Consider the following 18491-nt stretch of genomic DNA (forward strand, 5'->3'; position numbering starts at 1 on the left):
CCTATACCCCAGAAAACAGCGGGGGGTGGAGGAGGGGCCAGACATGGCGTGGATCGCCATGGATACTGCAGAAATCTTTTGCCGAAAGTGGGAGAAAATATCTGTATTAGACAGGTATCTGCTCCACCCTCCCCCCTGAAAGGTGCCATATGTGACAACGAAGGGGGGAAGGAACAGGATCGGTGGAAGTTCCATTTATGGGTGGAACTCCACTTTAAGAGAATACCCTTTTTAATGCATGTGATTAGTCTGCTAGCTTACCCCATATTCTTTTCCATCATGAATTCCCCAAGAGGTATTCCCCTTAGCATGTGGCATTCATATTTTTAGTCCCCAAAGCTATTACCTTACATCTCCAATAATAAACCTAATTTTCCGTGTAGTTGTCCACCCCTTTATTTTATCATGGTCTTCCTGTAAAGTTTCTGAGGTTATTAACCACTTAGCTTTGTATCGTCAGCAAACACTAAGATTGAACTATTTATTCCAACCTCTTCCTCTTTGTGTTCCCCCTTTCTCTATTTGGTCAAATAATGGGTGAAATCTGTTATATGTTGGTTTTCCCATTTTTAAAAGGGTGATATTAATGTATTTTGTGTTTGTTCATTAGTTTTTATATGTCCCTTTGGATCTTCCCCATTTCCTTTAAATTGTTACTAAACCCAGGACCCAGCATTCACTATATCTGGTCTCCCACAGTACACAGAACATGGAAATGCAATTATTTTATTAAATATAAACTACTTATTACCCTTTCTCGTCAGCAGTTAGAGCAGTCTTGTGAATTCTGCCAGTGTCCAGTGTGTTCCTACAAGCTTTAACCAGCTGAGCAATGGTTAAAGCTTGTAGAAGGAGTTTTTTGACTTTACTATTAGACTGCAAGATCCCTGACTCTCTGTCTGCACAGCACTGATTGGCCCTGTGCTGATCGCATGCAGTCTCTCAAGATAAAAACAAAAACCTCTCTAGCAATACACGTCAAACTGAGCATGTGCAGCCTAACTCCATACTCATGTTATCAGGAAATTATCAGGGTCAATGGAAGGAGGGGAGGATCAGAGAAGCCATGATGAAACAGCCTTTTTACGCAATGCAGAGGATTAACCCCTTAGGTTCCACAGTGAGTATAATGAACATACTTTACTGCAAGGGTGTCAAACTCAATTTCTTGGTGGGCCACATCAGCATTATGATTGCCCTCAAAAGGGCCGGTTGTATCTGTAAGATTAGATGTCCAGCGCATCCTCTCCCCTTACATTAGATGTCAAGAGCCAACCCACCATCAGAAGTTGAGTCCTCCACTCTCCCTTACATCACAGTGCACCCCCTTTCCTTATGCTGCTACTGGGAAGAAGCTGGATGCATTGCTTGGAAGCAGAAAGTAGGGGTCTGGAAGAGGACCAGAGGAGGGCTGGAGCTCTCCAGCAGCTGCAGAAGAGGTGCGAGGGCCACATGAAATGGCCTGGAGGGCCGGATTCGGCCCGCGGGCCTTGTGTTTGACACCTGTGCTTTACTGCATATACACACTGGCCCAGATTCAGGTAGATTTGCCCATTAGTTGCACATGTGAAGAGCAGCTGATTTGCTCTGCGCTGGGGCAAATTGGAAAGATTGCCACCTGATTCAGGATTCCTTTTGTCTGCTAACTTGCTCCTTTGTAAGGCAAAAATCAGGGCCTAAGGCAGCGCAAGTGAAAGTGGGTGTGCCCTATGCAAATGATCTTTTTTCCACTCAGCAGTGGTTTGCGCCTATTTTCAGGGCAAATTTTGCCCACCTGCTTGCACTGAGCAAATAAATAGGGGCAGACCTGTGCAGGTCCTATGCAAAATTACATCCTGCTTGTTCCACCCCCCCTGAGCAAGGTAATTTTGCCCTTTGCTGGGAGATGGCATCTCCCGGCCCAAAAAAAAAGAGGAAGGCAAATTTTGTGGCAGCGGAGATGGAGATCATGCTGGCGGCACTGACGCGCTATACTGCTGTTCTGTATGGCGCTGAACACCAAAATACTACCGTAGCCCAAAGGAGGGCAATATTTGAGGCGATAACCTTAGACATCAATGCCCTGGGCTTTGAGGACTGGACTTGGATGGACATCCAGAAAAAGTTCACGGACATGCGGCGTCGCGTCCGGGACAAAATTGTCCTCATTAAAAAGCACAGCAGGGGCACCGGAGGAGGACCAGCCTGTTCTGTGCGACTCAATCCGGAGGAGGAGGTCATCTCTCAGAGTCTAGCGCTGGAGCAGGTGGAGGGACTGCCAGGCTATGACTCCACTGTTGGGGACTTGGGGACTGGTAAGTTTTTTGTTTCTCATATTTGCTGTGTATCATGGGAGGGGGTAGAAGGGAACATATGAGGGGGTAGAAGGGAACATGTAACAAGTTTTTGTTTCTCATATTCGCTGTGTATCATGGGAGGAGGTAGAAGGGAACATATGAGGGGGTAGAAGGGAACATGTAACAAGTTTTATATTCTCACATTTGCTGTGTATCATGGGAGGGGGTAGAAGGGAACATATGAGGGGGTAGAAGGGAACATGTAACAAGTTTTTGTTTCTCATATCTGCTGTGTATCATGGGAGGGGGTAGAAGGGAACATATGAGGGGGTAGAAGGGAACATGTAACAAGTTTTTGTTTCTCATATTCGCTGTGTATCATGGGAGGGGGTAGAAGTGAACATATGAGGGGGTAGAAGGGAACATGTAACAAGTTTTATATTCTCATATCTGCTGTGTATCATGGGAGGGGGTAGAAGGGAACATATGAGGGGGTAGAAGGGAACATGTAACAAGTTTTTGTTTCTCATATCTGCTGTGTATCATGGGAGGGGGTAGAAGGGAACATGTGATAAGTGTGTTGCTCCAGCAACATATTTTTTTTGTGTCATCCACAGATGTTGATGATGAGGCTGGGCCATCGTCGGCTGTAGGGAGACCCACGCCATCCCCAGAACATCATGGGGTCCAGTCAGGCCCCCTGCAGATCCTGGGCATGTTGGTGGAGGAGGATATCGGCCAGAGTCCATCTAGGGAGGAGGAAGTGGTGGAGGAGGCCGTTATCCTCAATCTGGAGGAAGCAGTGTCCCTCCAGGAGGATCCCACCATCCCTGACCGACCCACCACCCCCCCGACCATAACATCATCCCCCTCCAGGGCAAGCCCCTCCAGTGTCCCTCCCTCCAGTGTCACTCCCTCCTGTGTGACCCCCCTCCCCTTCTGCTCCCTCAGTTCGTGCCCCAGCCTCTCCTCCAAGGAAGGCTCTTTCTAAAACTCGGGGTGTACCCTCCAGCCTCCGTGAGGGTCTGCAGGAGGAGCAGGCCCGGCAGACCCACCATATAGGGGAGATGGTGGGAGACCTGAGGCGGGTGGCGGACAGCCTGGCATCCTCCTCCTCCTCTGTCCAGCAGGCCCTCACCCACCATGCTGACCGGGGGGACCGACAGAATGAGACCCTGGAGGATGTTAGTGGCAACTGCGCAGCCATTGTGACCTGCCTGGTTGAACAGCAGGATGCCACTGCATTATTAACTTCGGAGGTGAGCAGGTTGGCAGGTGCGGTGGAGGCCAACACTGCTGCTGTGTGGGAGGAGGGGAGACTTACCCGACGGCAGTTGAGGATCACCACCACATGGCAGATGAGGATGTTGGGACAGACCAACACCGTCCTCAACCGCCTGGCCAACGCCATGGAGGGCTTGCAGGCACCACCTGCCAGGAGAGATGAAGTAGGGGTTGATGCTCCCCCCCTCCAACCCCACCCCATGCTCCACCACGGCGTCTGAGGAGCCAGAGCCGGGGCACCCTTGGGCCAAGGATGTCCAAAAGAAAAAAATAATTTATGACCATTTTTTTTTTTTTTGGTGGCTCAGATTATGAGCTTGTTTTTTGGTTATGCTCAGATTTTGATTTTTTTTTTTTATTGATGCTCAGATTATGAGCTTTTTTTTATTTTGTAGCTGCCCCTGGCATGTTGGCACACAGATGTGAGATCCAGAAAGTGTGGGTGCTCTGCTTGTTCAGCTCGTCCGTCTTGATGCTGCTGTAGTTGCTCTCCAGCTGACCTGTGGCCATCTGTTGCTAACTAGCCCCTGCTTTCATAAAGTGCAAATTTGCCCTGGCCAAACAGCTTGCGCGCTTTGGGAGCAAAATGCTCCTCACACGCGCAAGTTTATGAATCAGTGGCAGTTCCTCATTTGCATATTTGCTGAGGGAAAACCATGAGAGCGCAAGTTGCTCCCTGAGCAAAATTGCCCCTTAATTGCGCCGGGGCAAGGAAACTGCCTCCGTGCAAAAATGGCACATTTCAGGCTTAGCTTGCTTTCTGGGTCACCCGCAAATTTGCCTGGGAGCAAATCCGTACTTGCGCGGCGCAAATCACACTTGCTCCCGCGCAAGTCATACCTGAATCTGGGCCACTGATTTTACTGTTGTGGGTTTAGTATCTTCGTATTTTCAGACTTTTTCCTGCTGCTTTTCCAGGGGTTGTATGCTTTTTCTGGGGTAGCAACTGTGATATTAGCTCATTTTTGTTTTTCCATAGTATACTTTAGATGATTAAATGTATTTTAAATGCTATCCTAAAGTGCATACAATTAAAATTCTTTAAAAAATCTAATCTACATTCACATTTATATTTTTTGTGAAATGAAAATTATACTGTACATAGCTGCAGAGGTACCTTTTATTAATTAACGTAAAAAATAAGCCGTATTGTAGAATGAGTACTAAACTGTACTTTTGTGCTTATATAACACCTAAACAAAATTGCAATTGCACAGATATAAGCTGGCTTAAATTCAAAATCCACTTACCTCAAATTTAACTGATCCAGACTGAGCTGCATCAAATGCATTGAAGAGATAATGTGCATACGTACTTGCATCTATTAAATAAAAATGCAACAACAATTTAGAATAGAAATTTGCTGTTTGAGTTTCAAATAATTTCATCAGCTTTTAGTTGACATTAAAGTAAAATTTCAACTTAACCCTAACTAGTCTTAAAACAGTCCCCTCCTCCCTCCTAACACCTACTGTATGCTTACTAACCTGAATAAGATCTGTATACTTACCTATTTTCAGCCAGCTCAAGTTCCGTCACATGATCTCTTCTGTGTCTGCCTGTGGAGCTGCAGGGGAGAGGAAAGAGGGCTGCATTCATGGGAGTCCGCTTCGGCAGTGGCGATACACAGTCGCATTTAACTCTTTCTTCGACCGCTAGAGGGGGTTAAAAGTGCCCCCCACGTTAAAATGTAAAAACACCTGACTGTGACCCCTGCATCTTTCAATATCTCTGTCACTACTGTGTACCCCCTCTCCACAACTGCACCTCTGGACCCCTTTACATTACACAGCACCCCACCGCTCTGGACGCCTTTACATTACACAGCACCCCACAGCTCTGGACCCTTTTACATTACACAACCCCCTGTACCTCTGGACCCCTTTACATTACACAGCACCCCACAGATCTGGACCCTTTTACATTACACAACCCCCTGCACCTTCTGGACTCCTTTACATTACACAGCACCCTGCACCTCTGGACGCCTTTACATTGCACAACATCCTGGAGCCTTTGGGTTCACACTGGTGTCCTGGAGTTTGTCGCAGTGCTGGGGTATATGAAGACAGACGTCGATTAGTTAGTGTGTAATTTTACTTTGTTTTCTGAAAGCACACCAAAGATTCAGAATAAAGAACATTTTCAGAAAATGTTGCAAACATGTGTAATCTAATAGAAGTCTGTGGGACTGTAGTGAAAATAGAGGTAAATGCAGGAAAACTGTGTATACCCCAGCACTGCAACTGAACCACAGTGCATCAGTGTGATCCCACTTGAGTCCTGGTTCACATATATGCGATGCAGGAATCAGTGCGATTCCAGTGTGGATTCCTGCATTGGATGCTGCTTGTCGGCTGTTCACGCTGCCCTTTGCCAACTGTTACAGGTGTCAATGTACAATTAATGACACCCCCAGATCTGTTTGCAGATCGCAGTGAGAACTGTGAAATGATACATGAATAGTAATGCATAGGTTAGGGTGACCAGATATCCCCAGTTTCAGGGGACAGTCCCCTGATTGAGGACACTGTCCCCGGACCAAGTCTGTCCCTGGTTTTGTCCCCAGATTCAATTTAATAAGGGACAGGGGCAATTTCAAAGACAGTCAGTGCAGAATTAAAATAAAAAAATGTGAATTACACACCCCTGCTTCGCAGTGCCTACTAGCATAGGGGGGTTGTATTTTTTCCATTATCTGTGACCCCTTCTGATGATCATGTGCTGGTCGGAGCGGAGGGAATATTTCTTCAGTTTCGGGCGCATGCCCATTCAGCTCCACTCGCATGTTCTTCTGCCTTGGCTCAAATCCTGGCCAGTCACCTGCCCATCTCCTTGCTCCGCTCCCCATCCAGTAGTAGCCGAGGCCCGAAGAGTAATGCCGCGTATACACGATCGTTTTTCAGCATGAAAAAAACGACATTTAAAAAAAATGGAATTTAAAATGATCGTGTGTGGGCTTCACATAATTTTTCGGCTTCTGAAAAACGACAAAAAAAAAATTCGAACATGTTGCATTTTTTAACGATGTTTTAACTGCTTCCAGACCGCCCATCGCCGTTTTACGGCGGCAGGTCGGCTCCTCTGCACGAGAGCCCGTAGTATAACGTCGGCCATAGGGGCGCCCCCCACTCGCCCCTGACTCCCGCCGGGCACACGCGATCGCTCGTTACAGAGCGGGGACCAGGAGCTGTGTGTGTAAACACACAGCTCCCGGTCCTGTCAGGGGGAGAAATGCTGATCCTCTGTTCATACAATGTATGAACCAGAAGATCAGTGATTTCCCCTAGTGAGGCCACCCCCCTACAGTTAGAACACACCCAGGGAACATACTTAACCCCTTCCCCCCCTAGTGTTAACCCCTTCACTGTCAGTGGCATTTTTATAGTAATCCAATGCATTTTTATAGCACTGATCTCTATAAAAATGCCAATGGTCCCAAAAATGTATCAAAAGTGTCCGAAGTGTCCACCATAATGTCGCAGTACCGAAAAAAAACGCTGATCGCCGCCATTACTAGTAAAAAAAAAATATTAATAAAAATGCCATAAAAATACCCCCTATTTTGTAAACGCTATAACTTTTGCTCAAACCAATCAATAAACGCTTATTGCGATATTTTTTTTTTTTTTTTAAAAATATGTATAAGAATACGTATCAGCCTAAACTGAGGGAATTTTTTTTTATATATATATATATTTTTGGGGGATATTTATTATAGTAAAAAGTAAAAAATAAGATTTTTTTTCAAAATTGTCGCTCTATTTTTGTTTATAGCGCAAAAACTAAAAACCGCAGAGGTGATCAAATACCACCAAAAGAAAGCTCTATTTGTGGGGGAAAAAAGGACGCCAATTTCGTTTGGGAGCCACGTCGCACGACCACGCAATTGTCAGTTAAAGCGACGCAGTGCCGAATCGCAAAAAGTGCTCTGGTCTTTGGGCAGCAATATGGTCCGGGGGTTAAGTGGTTAAACAATATCGTTTTTCGGGTTGTAAAAAATGATCTTGTGTGGGCTAAAACGATGTTAAAAACCCGCGCATGCTCAGAAGCAAGTTATGAGACGGAGCGCTTGTTCTGATAAAACTACCGTTCGTAATAGAGTAAGCACATTCATCACGCTGTAACAGACAGAAAAGCGCGAATCGGCTTTTACTAACACAAAATTAGCTAAAGCAGCCCCAAGGGTGGCGTCATCCGCATGGAACTTCCCCGCGCTTTGCTAGAGCATTTTTTTAAAACGATTGTGTGTGGGCAACGTCGTTTTAATGATGCAGTTGGAAAAAACAACGTTTTTTCTAGATCCTGAAAAACATTGTTTTTTACATGCCGAAAAATGATCGTGTGTACGCGGCATAAGACTTGAGAGGCTGTGAGGCGGGCGGCGACGGGCAGATAGTCGCTGATTGTTGTCATTACTAGTAAAGAAAAATTATGTCCCCTGATTTTATTTTAAAAATCTGGTCACCTTAGCATAGGTGTAAACACCCTTCCAACCCGATTCCAGCGCAGACCAAAAAAAGGGTCCTGCACCGTTTTGGTGCAAATGTGATTTCAGCCATACAGTTTGTATGGCTGAATTTGCATCGCACAGACATCCCATGTGATTTACACAGCAATGCGGTGCGAATCACATGCAATGTCTATGATCAAACACTAGTGAAACCTGGCTAAAGGAACATGATGGGGCCAACTATCAGCATAGAGTTAATGAAAGACTCTGCTGGAGGACAACAGAGGAAAGAGGGGGACTCGGGAGTGAAAGATTTGGGAGAGAGAGAGGGCAGAGTCAGGGGTGGACTGGGACAAAAATTTGGCCCTGGACTTCATCCAGACCGGCCCACTTAATTTTTGAAAACACACACACAAACACAGTAAACTATACGCAATTTTTCGGCGGTAAAAATAGCGGCGTTTTACCGCCGAGTCTATGGGCGGCTCAGTGTGAAAGGGGTCTAATACATCAGTTACTATGACCAGTGGCAGTGCATTTACCCCCGTCCCCCCACCATGCTGCATATTAAAAAAATCACAGACACATACACTCACCCCCGCCTCCTGACACAAACACTGACCCCCCCTTCTTACACATATGTACAGGAGAGGGGTGCAGAGTGTATGGCGGTGGGTGGTATGTACAGGAGAGGGGTGCGGAGTGTATGGGGTGGGTGGTATGTACAGGAGAGGGGTGCGGAGTGTCTGGGGTGGGTGGTATGTACAGGAGAGGGGTGCGGATTGTCTGGGGTGGGTGATATGTACAGGAGAGGGGTGCGGAGTGTCTGGGGTGGGTGGTATGTACAGGGGAGGAGTGTATGGGGTGGGTGGTATGTACAGGAGAGGGGTGCAGAGTGTCTGGGGTGGGTGATATGTACAGGAGTGGGGTGCGGAGTGTCTGGGGTGGGTGGTATGTACAGGGGAGGAGTGCGGAGTGTATGGGGTGGGTGGTATGTACAGGAGAGGGGTGCGGAGTGTCTGGGGTGGGTGGTATGTACAGGAGAGGGGTGCGGAGTGTCTGGGGTGGGTGATATGTACAGGAGAGGGGTGCGGAGTGTCTGGGGTGGGTGGTATGTACAGGGGAGGAGTGTATGGGGTGGGTGGTATGTACAGGAGAGGGGTGCGGAGTGTCTGGGGTGGGTGATATGTACAGGAGAGGGGTGCGGAGTGTCTGGGGTGGGTGGTATGTACAGGGGAGGAGTGCGGAGTGTATGTAGGATGACCACGTGTCCCGGATTGCCCGGGACAGTCCCTTATTGTGGAGCTCTGTCCCGTGTCCCGGGTACACTCAATGCGGGACAATACATTCTCCCGGCCGGCCGATGCAGCCGTTCATAATTACGTGTGGCCATGTCTGTCTCCTCTCTTCCTGATTCTCTCCTCTCCCGCCCCACCAACGATTTCATCCTATCAGCAGAGCAAGGGGGCGGGAGAGCTGCACAGTCAGCAGGATTGGAGGAGTCTTTTCACAACAGCTCCTCCCGCCCCCTTGCTCTGCTCTGCTGATAGGAAGGTAATACTGTAGATGGTAATTGGTTGGAGGAGCGAGGCAGGCAGTGAGTTATTCAGTGGATGGAGGTGTAGGTTGGGGATTGCGGTGCTGGCTCCCTGCTAGACGTGCAGCTGTGACTGTGATCTGTGTCCTGGCACTGCTCGTCTCTCATGACAGAAATGGGGGCGGAGCGCTGCCTGTGTCTGTGTCTCCGAGTCCCTCCTGTGTTGCCAGTCCTCATTCCTCAGGTCCCTCCTAGGTGCTCTCCCCCTCCCCCTAGCTCTGATCCAGGTCCTTCCAACTGTTCCAGGCTGTGCAATGTTTAGGATCCCCTCTAACACTGCCCTCTGCTCCTCCATTGAACCCTGTGTGGGAGCTCTCTCCTTCCTGTACCTCTCATCTACCCTGCACCCAGCCACCACCCCTCTACTCTACAGAACCCTGCACCCCAACCCATAGTACCCTGCACCCCAACCCATAGTACCCTGCACCCCAACCCAAAGTACCCTGCACCCCAACCCATAGAACACTGCACCCCTCCACAGAACCCTGCCCCCAACCCATAGTACCCTGCCCCCAAACCATAGTACCCTGCACCCCAACCCATAGTACCCTGCCCCAACCCATAGTACCCTGCACCCCTCCACAGAACCCTGCACCCCAACCCATAGAACACTGCACCCATCCACAGAACCCTGCATCCAACCCATAGTACCCTGCACCCCTCCACAGAACCCTGCCCCCAACCCATAGTACCCTGCACCCCTCCACAGAACCCTGCCCCCAACCTAGTGGTTGAACTGGATGGACTTGTGTCTTTTTTCAACCTGACTAACTATGTAACTATGTAACTATGTAACTATGTAACCCATAGTACCCTGCGCCCCAACCTATAGAACCCTGCACCCCTCCACAGAACCCTGCACCCCTCCACAGAACCCTGCACCCCAACCCATAGTACCCTGCACCCCTTCACAGAACCATACAGCCCTCCACAGAACCCTGCCCCCAACCCATAGTACCCTGCACCCCTTCACAGAACCATGCAGCCCTCCACAGAACCCTGCACCCCAACCCATAGTACCCTGCACCCTTCACAGAACCCTGCCCCCAACCCATAGTACCCTGCACCCCTTCACAGAACCATGCAGCCCTCCACAGAACCCTGCCCCCAACCCATAGTACCCTGCACCCCTTCACAGAACCATACAGCCCTCCACAGAACCCTGCCCCCAACCCATAGTACCCTTGCACCCCTCCACAGAACCCTGCACCCCAACCCATAGTACCCTCCACATAACCCTGCCCCCAGCCCATAGTACCCTGCACCCCTCCACAGAACCCTGCACCCCAACCTATAGTACCCTCCACATAACCCTGCCCCCAGCCCATAGTACCCTGCACTCCTCCACAGAACCCTGCTCCCCTCCACAGAACCCTGTACCCCAACCCATAGTACCCTGCACCCCTTTACAGAACCCTGTACCCCTCAATATACATCCTCACTATTGGCTGGCAAGTGACACTGCATCTAGTGGCTGGCTTTGGGTGGCAAGTGGCACACAGCATCTGGTGGAAGGTTACGGGCGGCAAGCGACAAACTGTATCTGGTGGCAAGTGACAAGCTTAGGATTCCCACTGTTTCGGCATTATGGTGAGTTGAACTATTTTATTTTATATATTACAATATAGTAATAGAAATAATTGGATTTCATCATCTTGACACCATATCAAGCATGGTGTCGGATGATTTAAGTGCTGACATCAGCCGTTCACCCGACAAATCACCCGCCACTGAATTCCCTGTCAACCCACAGACTACATTCCTTCCCCTTCCACAAAATCATTCCCCCATGCAAAAAAAAGGTTGGGGACCGCTGTTCTAAAGCGACAGCACTTTCTCCTAGCACTCTATGAAAAAATATTTTTTTTGGGGGGGGTGTGTATGGGAGTTTGAAAATGTGGTCACCCTAAGTGTATGGGGTGGGTGGTATGTACAGGAGAGGGGTGCGGAGTGAATGGAGGTGGGTGGTATGTACAGGAGAGGGGTGCGGAGTGAATGGTGTGGGTGGTATGTACAGGAGAGGGGTGCGAAGTGAGTGGAGGTGGGTGGTATGTACAGGAGAGGGGTGCGGAGTGAATGGAGGTGGGTGGTATGTACAGGTTAGGGGTGCGGAGTGAATGGAGTGGGTGGTATGTACAGGAGAGGGGTGCGGAGTGAATGGAGGTGGGTGGTATGTACAGGAGAGAGGTGCGGAGTGTATGGGGTGGGTGGTATGTACAGGAGAAGGGTGCGGGGTGTATGGCGTTGGGTGGTATGTACAGGGGAGGAGTGCGGAGTGTATGGGGTGGGTGGTATGTACAGGAGAGGGGTGCGGAATGAATGGAGGTGGGTGGTATGTACAGGAGAGGGGTGTGGAGTGCATGGGGTGGGTGGTATGTACAGGAGAGGGGTGCGGGGCGTATGGCGTTGGGTGGTATGTACAGGGGAGGAGTGCGGAGTGTATGGGGTGGGTGGTATGTACATGAGAGGGGTGCGGAGTGAATGGAGGTGGGTGGTATGTACAGGAGAGGGGTGCGGAGTGAATGGGGTGGGTGGTATGTACAGGAGAGGGGTGCGGAGTGTATGGGGTGGGCAGTATCAAATACACCACTGGTCACTGATGCATTGGTGACCAGTGGCAGTTAATTAACCCCTTTGTCCTGCATTAGTGACACCAGTGTCAGTGTTCATCAACCCTTTCATGCTGCACCATATAGGGGTTAATTAACACTGACACTGGTGTCAATAATGCAGCACAAAGGGGTTAATTAACTGCCACTGGTCACCAATGCATCAGTGACCAGTGGCAGTACATTAACCCCCTCCATGCTGCATACTAAAATTACCATTGTAAATTAACCCCCCCCCCCCCAAAAGAGTTAATCAAAGTCACTGTGACAACAGTGAAAGGTCTGTAGCCTCTAAAAACTTACTTGCAGTTTTGCATGAGGCTTCACTCGGGCTCGCAGGTCTTTTGCAGCAGCACTCACCTCTGCTCTTTCATCTCGCCTCCCGGCCTGCCGCTCTGACACTTCTTCTCTCCTACCATCGGCTCCATACAGCGTTCGTGGGGCCTCCTCCGCGGTACCTTCCTCTACCCCCTCCTCGCCACGGCATGCCAGATGCCTCCTCCTGGTGTGCGGGGACCGATTCGCTGAGCACTCCAGCGGTGGGGGTGAAGGCTGGGGGGCGGGAATTGTGCTCTGTGCTGGAATCTCCTCCCCTTCTTCTCCCCCGGACTACACAGCGCTGGCCCCGCCTCCTCCTTAACACTCAGCCACGCTCCGACCCCTCTCTCCACTGCCTGGCCGTGGAGTTTACAGGCATGCTAACACGCTGCTGGCCGGAGCTTAACGCCGCACGACATTGTTGTCAGCAGAGGCGGCTCTTCAATTAGGCGATCGCCTTATTTGCATAATTAGAGAGCCGCCTCTGCCCGCATATTGGCCCCGCCCATCCCCGACATCAGTGCTTCGTTTTGACAGCTCCACTCTCACTGCGGCCGCCCCCTGAGTGACAACTGGCCCACTGAGCTATCGGCCCACCGGGAAACTCCCGGTAGTCCCGATGGCCAGTCCAACCCTGGGCAGAGTACACAGTGACAGTGCCGATAACTCACTTGATGTTCCCAGGAGTCTCACACTAGTAGTTCATTCGGCGGCTCAGCTGACGGCTACTTGTTTAAATGTTCCCACCCACACATTCCTTTCAGACACAGCACACGAGTCCAGAGCCGATGCAGCCTCTTCTATTTCTGTGGAAGGGGGGGAGTTGTACGCACTGGAATGTTAAGAGTGAAACACACAGCATTGTGACAATGGGTCAGGCCACCTGAGCTCTCCCTGCGCTGTCAGCATGTCACATCGCCGCTGCACTACCAATCCTGTCCCGTTTTACTCACGGTAAAAGGGTAGAGAAGCCTGGCTATCCTGCTCCACAATCTCTGCGGTCAGGCAGCTATAATATAGTGCAGTCTGACAGTCTTTACATCCAGCTTAATCAAACTTGCAGAAAAGTTTTTTACTCACCACCCGAACCGAACTGAGCCTTGACCCCCCCCCCCCCCCCCCCGAGGGATAATGCATAGGACCCACGGATTGTAGTGAAGGTGTAATGAAGCTGATATTCTTATCAGGTTTTTTAGGGTCTTTCACACAGCTTTTCTGAAAGTTTTCCAGTCTGCCTCTGCAGGGATTCCACACACTGCTCAGCAGTTTAGTTTTCAGTCAGCTGTTCACTTTCATGTTCACACTCCTGAGGGAAGTGCACTCCTCCACTCAGTGTCCCGACCTGTCATCTGGGCATATGATCTCAGTGCGAGCAATCCGTGCTCCGTGTGCACCTCCGTGCTATTTTTAGCAGCACTATTCAGCCACTAGCGGGGTGCTTTTAACCTCCGCTAGCGGCCAAAAAAGGGTTTAAAAAAACACCCACAAAGCGCTGCTTTAATTTCAATGGACAGGCGTGCTTTAGGATTTGTTACTGTCCTGCCAGCGCACCGCTCCAGTGTGAAAGCACTTGAAACCACTGAACTGTCAGCAAAGCATCGCTGCTGCGGCGCTTTGCGGCCGGTTTTAACCCTTCTGGGCCTCTAGCAGTGTGCTGGCAGGACGCTCCAAAAAGTCTTTGAGGCACCCCGCTAGTGGCCGAATAGCGCCGCAAAAACGACAGTAAAGTTCTGCTAAAATAGCGGCGCTTTACTGCCGACGGCGCAACGCCCCAGTGTGAAAGTAGCTAGGCACATGACCAAACAGATGCAAGCGGCCAATCAAATAAAGTACTTACTCAATATGGATTAAATAAATTTAAATTATACATAGTGTGAAGGGTTAGCTAGGTAGCGGGGTGTGTGACCCATTGGTTGGGTTCACCACACACTGAATTTATACAGACTGGCAGTCGAAGACGGTTGAAAACAACGTTTCTGGTTTATTTTTCCACCTTGCTGGAAAACAATTGCAAGCATCCAAACAGCATAAACAAAATCAAACATAAAATAAATCCTAGCCACTCTGGGCGTCTACCTTCCACACAGGAACCTATCTATGAAGTCTAACACAGCCTACTGCTGGGTAGACAGTGCTGGTCATACAGCACAAAACAATAGTCTTTTGATTTTTATCACACAGAAAAATAAATCCTCTTCTCACCTTCACAGAAGACCTTCTGGCACTGCTCTCCTACTCACACAGCCTTAGGAGTGATGCAGCCAATTAGTGGTAATCCTTTGGGCTACTTATAGAGGCCTTAATTGCCTCATTCTGAACAGCTGGAGTCTTTCAACGCCCTTAGACCTTGTCTGGCTATTTCTCGCAGCCGACGCCTAATAATAATTAGTGTATTGTCTAAGCAAGGCAGAAATGTATGTCCCGTTTGTGACAACACCCACAGATTTACCTGACTTCCTATGACAATAGCCATAGATATAAATAAAGTGATTTGTGCAACAGCAGGTACTACTTGCACAAATCCCTTTGTTTATTATATCTATGGCTATGCAGAATTCTAATTTATTTAATTCATATTGAGCAAGTACTATTTGGCTGCTTGCTTGGCACTGGCAGTTGAAACCTGACTGGCACACATCATACAACAACCCAAAATTACATACTACACTACACATGAATGATAATATGGATGGTACCTGGCCTCACCTGCTGCTGCCTGGGCCTGTATTTGGGGTTCCCCCGGTTCCCCTAATTTCAAGTCTCTCTGTCCTCCACAGAAACCACCTCCCTTGATGGCTGACGTCACTCACCGACCCGCTCGGGAAGCTTTAGGCTCCGCCTACGCTAGTTAGTCAGTGGAATGACGGCGGTCTGGCCGGTCACACTTTTCAAGAAGCATGGGGGGCGCCTGTCACACTCGGCTCCTCCATGCTGCGCTGCCTGCCAGACAGCTGAGCTCATTTTTTTTTGCAGGTGCCGTCCTGCCGGGGATATAGTGCGGGAGGCAGCCGCAGCGCAATAGTAGGAGGACAGGTTTTACGAGCATGGAGCTTTTTTTTGGCGCCCCCCCCATAGCGCCACATGGCACTTCCCATGTCAGTCTCAGGCTGCCAATGCCATAGGTCCATCCGTGGATGATACACACACTCTGTTCGTGCGGTGACTCTGCGGTGATCAATTTTCCGCCCTGTTCCCAAGGTCGGCGCTGGCGCGGTAAGGCAAGTGGCCATCTTGCCTTGCGCTAGCGCCGGCACTGGGTCTAGGTAGAATTGAGGATAGGAGGGAATCAACACACGTCCTCACTCACTCACTCACTCCATCCTTCCTCCGGGATTATACTCTGCTGATTTATATTACACAAAAGTGTTAGGCCCCATACACACGAGAGGATTTATCCGCGAATACGGTCCAGCGGACCGTTTCCGCGGATAAATCCTCTCGAGGATTAGTGCGGATTTCCATGCGATGGAGTGTACTCACCATCGCATTGAAATCCGCGCCGAAATCCTCTGGCGATGACGTGTCGCGCCGTCGCCGCGATTATGACGCGGCGACGTGCGCGACGCTGTCATATAAGGAATTCCACGCATGCGTCAAATCATTACGACGCATGCGGGGGATCCCTTCGGACGGATGGATCCGGTGAGTCTATACAGACCAGCGGATCCATCCGTTGGGATGGATTCCAGCAGATAGATTTGTTTAGCATGTCAGCAAATATTTATCTGCTGGAAATCCATCCCAGGGGATAAATATCCGCGGAAACAGATCCGCTGGAGTGTACACACCATAGGATCTATCCGCTGAAACCCATTCGCTGGGATTTTTCAGCGGATGGATTCTATCGTGTGTATGGGGCCTAACACTACCCCCGGAGGAGCTGCTGGATTGTTTTGGGTGGCATGTTACCTCATGGTTCCTCCGCCGTCTTAGGGGTGTATGGTGCATCTAGCAGTAGTAAAGGAATGTCCACGACAGGTGTCTTTTGCTGTGCTCTTTATTACCCAGCCAGATAAAAACAAAAAAACTTGTGGTGAAGAAGGTAGAGTTGAAAGGAGAAGAAGAATAGCAAATTCAGGCGTAGCAATAGGGAAACAGTCCTGCTTCCACGTGTAACACTTCTTGCACTTCTCCTGCTTGAGTGGGAATAGTGTACCTGGACAGGCCTCTCTCACTGACCTGGCAGCCAGAGTATCGCTCGAACTTTTAAGGAAAAGTCTCTGCCACAGACCCTCCTGGAATGAACTGGTACCTTTCGGGAGAAGTCTCTATCACAGACCCTCCTGGAATGGATTCAGTGAGAAACCTCTGCCACAGGCCCTCCTGATTGTGGTTCCGGAGATGAACCTCCTTGGTAGAATTACGCCTGGATCTCCTTCAAGTTACTTTCAGGTACCGACTGACAGGTGACCAGCCTCTCAGTGTCCGGATACCTCGATCCCCGGTGGTTTGTCGAGACCCTATTGGATCGCCAGCCTGTCATTGGCTCTCCTCAGGTGGACTCCCCACCGAACAGCTATACCGCTTGGGATCTTCGGTATTGGGAACCCAGTCGACCACTGGGCTCCCTGCCACAGCTCATGGTCCCCGAACCAGGAACTCTGCGTGGCACGCGGGCCCCGGCCCGGTAGGCCATAATGTCGGGGCGCCGTGGTGCAGGCAACCTAAAGGTGGATGCCGCACTTGAAAAAGAAGCCCCCGAACTAATGGCGTCTGCCCCATAAGTACCCTCCGCCAGCATGCACAGCGAGGCCCAACCCTCCTGATTAGCTGCTGGAGAAGAGCACCCAAGTCTTGACTCTACTGCTGCCACCTACTGTCCCGGGGTGGGAAGAACACCCCAGCAACAACAGAATAAGCCCACAGCACAGCCAAGCTGAGACAGAGACCCAAATTTGAACACATTAACCAGATCAGAGTTTAACTAACACTCTGATCTCCCTCTAAATTTAAATAGCACCGGTACTTTGAAGTAACCAGGCGATACACAAGGCACTAAACAAAAATCATCTAATGAAAGACTGCAGAGGAAGGTTTCATGGCTCTGAAACTAATATGAAATGTGCAGAGTACAGAGACAAAAAGATTACATATATACAGTATCTCACAAAAGTGAGTACGCCCTTCACATTTTTGTAAATATTTTATTATATCTTTTCATGTGACAACACTGAAGAAATTACACTTTGCTACAATGTAAAGTAGTGAGTATACAGCTTGTATAACAGTGTATATTTGCTGTCTCCTCAAAAAAACTCAACACACAGCCATTAATGTCTAAACCGGTGGCAACAAAGCCCTAAGTGAAAATGTCCAGATTGGGGACAAAGTGTCAATATTATGTGTGGCCACCATTATTTTCCAGCACTACCTTAACCCTCTTGGGCATGGAGTTCACCAGAGCTTCACAGGTTGCCACTGGAGTTCTCTTCCACGCCTCCATGACGACATCACGGAACTGGTGAATGTTAGAGACCTTGCGCTCCTCCACCTTTCATTTGAGGATGCCCCACAGATGCTTAATAGGGTTTACGTCTGGAGGCCAGTGCCGTCTTAATAGCATCATGGGCCCCTGGGCAAAGTAATGCACTGGGGTTCCTATCAGCCTGCCCCAAATTTACGCACCTATGCTCAAGAATTGAACAGGGGGAGGCAGAAGGACATCAGGAGAGCAAGTTCTGGGACACTGCTTGGGACACCCTGGTAAAACTTTGTAAAATCCATGACTATCCTAGCAAATATGGGACAGTTGGCAAGTATGATGTAATGCAAGATTATCATGGGGCCCCCATGCACCTGGGGCCCCTGGGCAGTGCCCATGTGTGCCCAGGCATTAAGACAGCCCCTGCTGGAGGCATGCTTGGTTAGTCCATTACCTTTACCCTTAGCTTCTTGAGCAAGGCGGTGGTCATCTTGGAGGTGTGTTTGGGGTCGTTATCATGTTGGAATACTGT

At 49.5% G+C, this 18491-nt stretch overlaps 1 protein-coding gene across 2 annotated transcripts in view; it reads right to left on the bottom strand.

Annotated features, from left to right (window-relative positions):
* KCNIP1 (potassium voltage-gated channel interacting protein 1) overlaps positions 1-18491 on the bottom strand; it is a 359325-nt gene that overhangs the window by 214446 nt on the left and 126388 nt on the right. For both annotated transcript variants that reach the window (XM_040344693.1, XM_040344692.1), the window contains one exon: positions 4811-4881. In XM_040344693.1, coding sequence (XP_040200627.1) covers positions 4811-4881 — 71 coding nt within the window. The remainder of the gene's footprint in view (positions 1-4810; positions 4882-18491) is intronic.

Source organism: Rana temporaria, chromosome 3 (genome assembly GCF_905171775.1).
Source record: "Rana temporaria chromosome 3, aRanTem1.1, whole genome shotgun sequence".
Taxonomy (NCBI): Eukaryota; Metazoa; Chordata; class Amphibia; order Anura; family Ranidae; genus Rana; species Rana temporaria.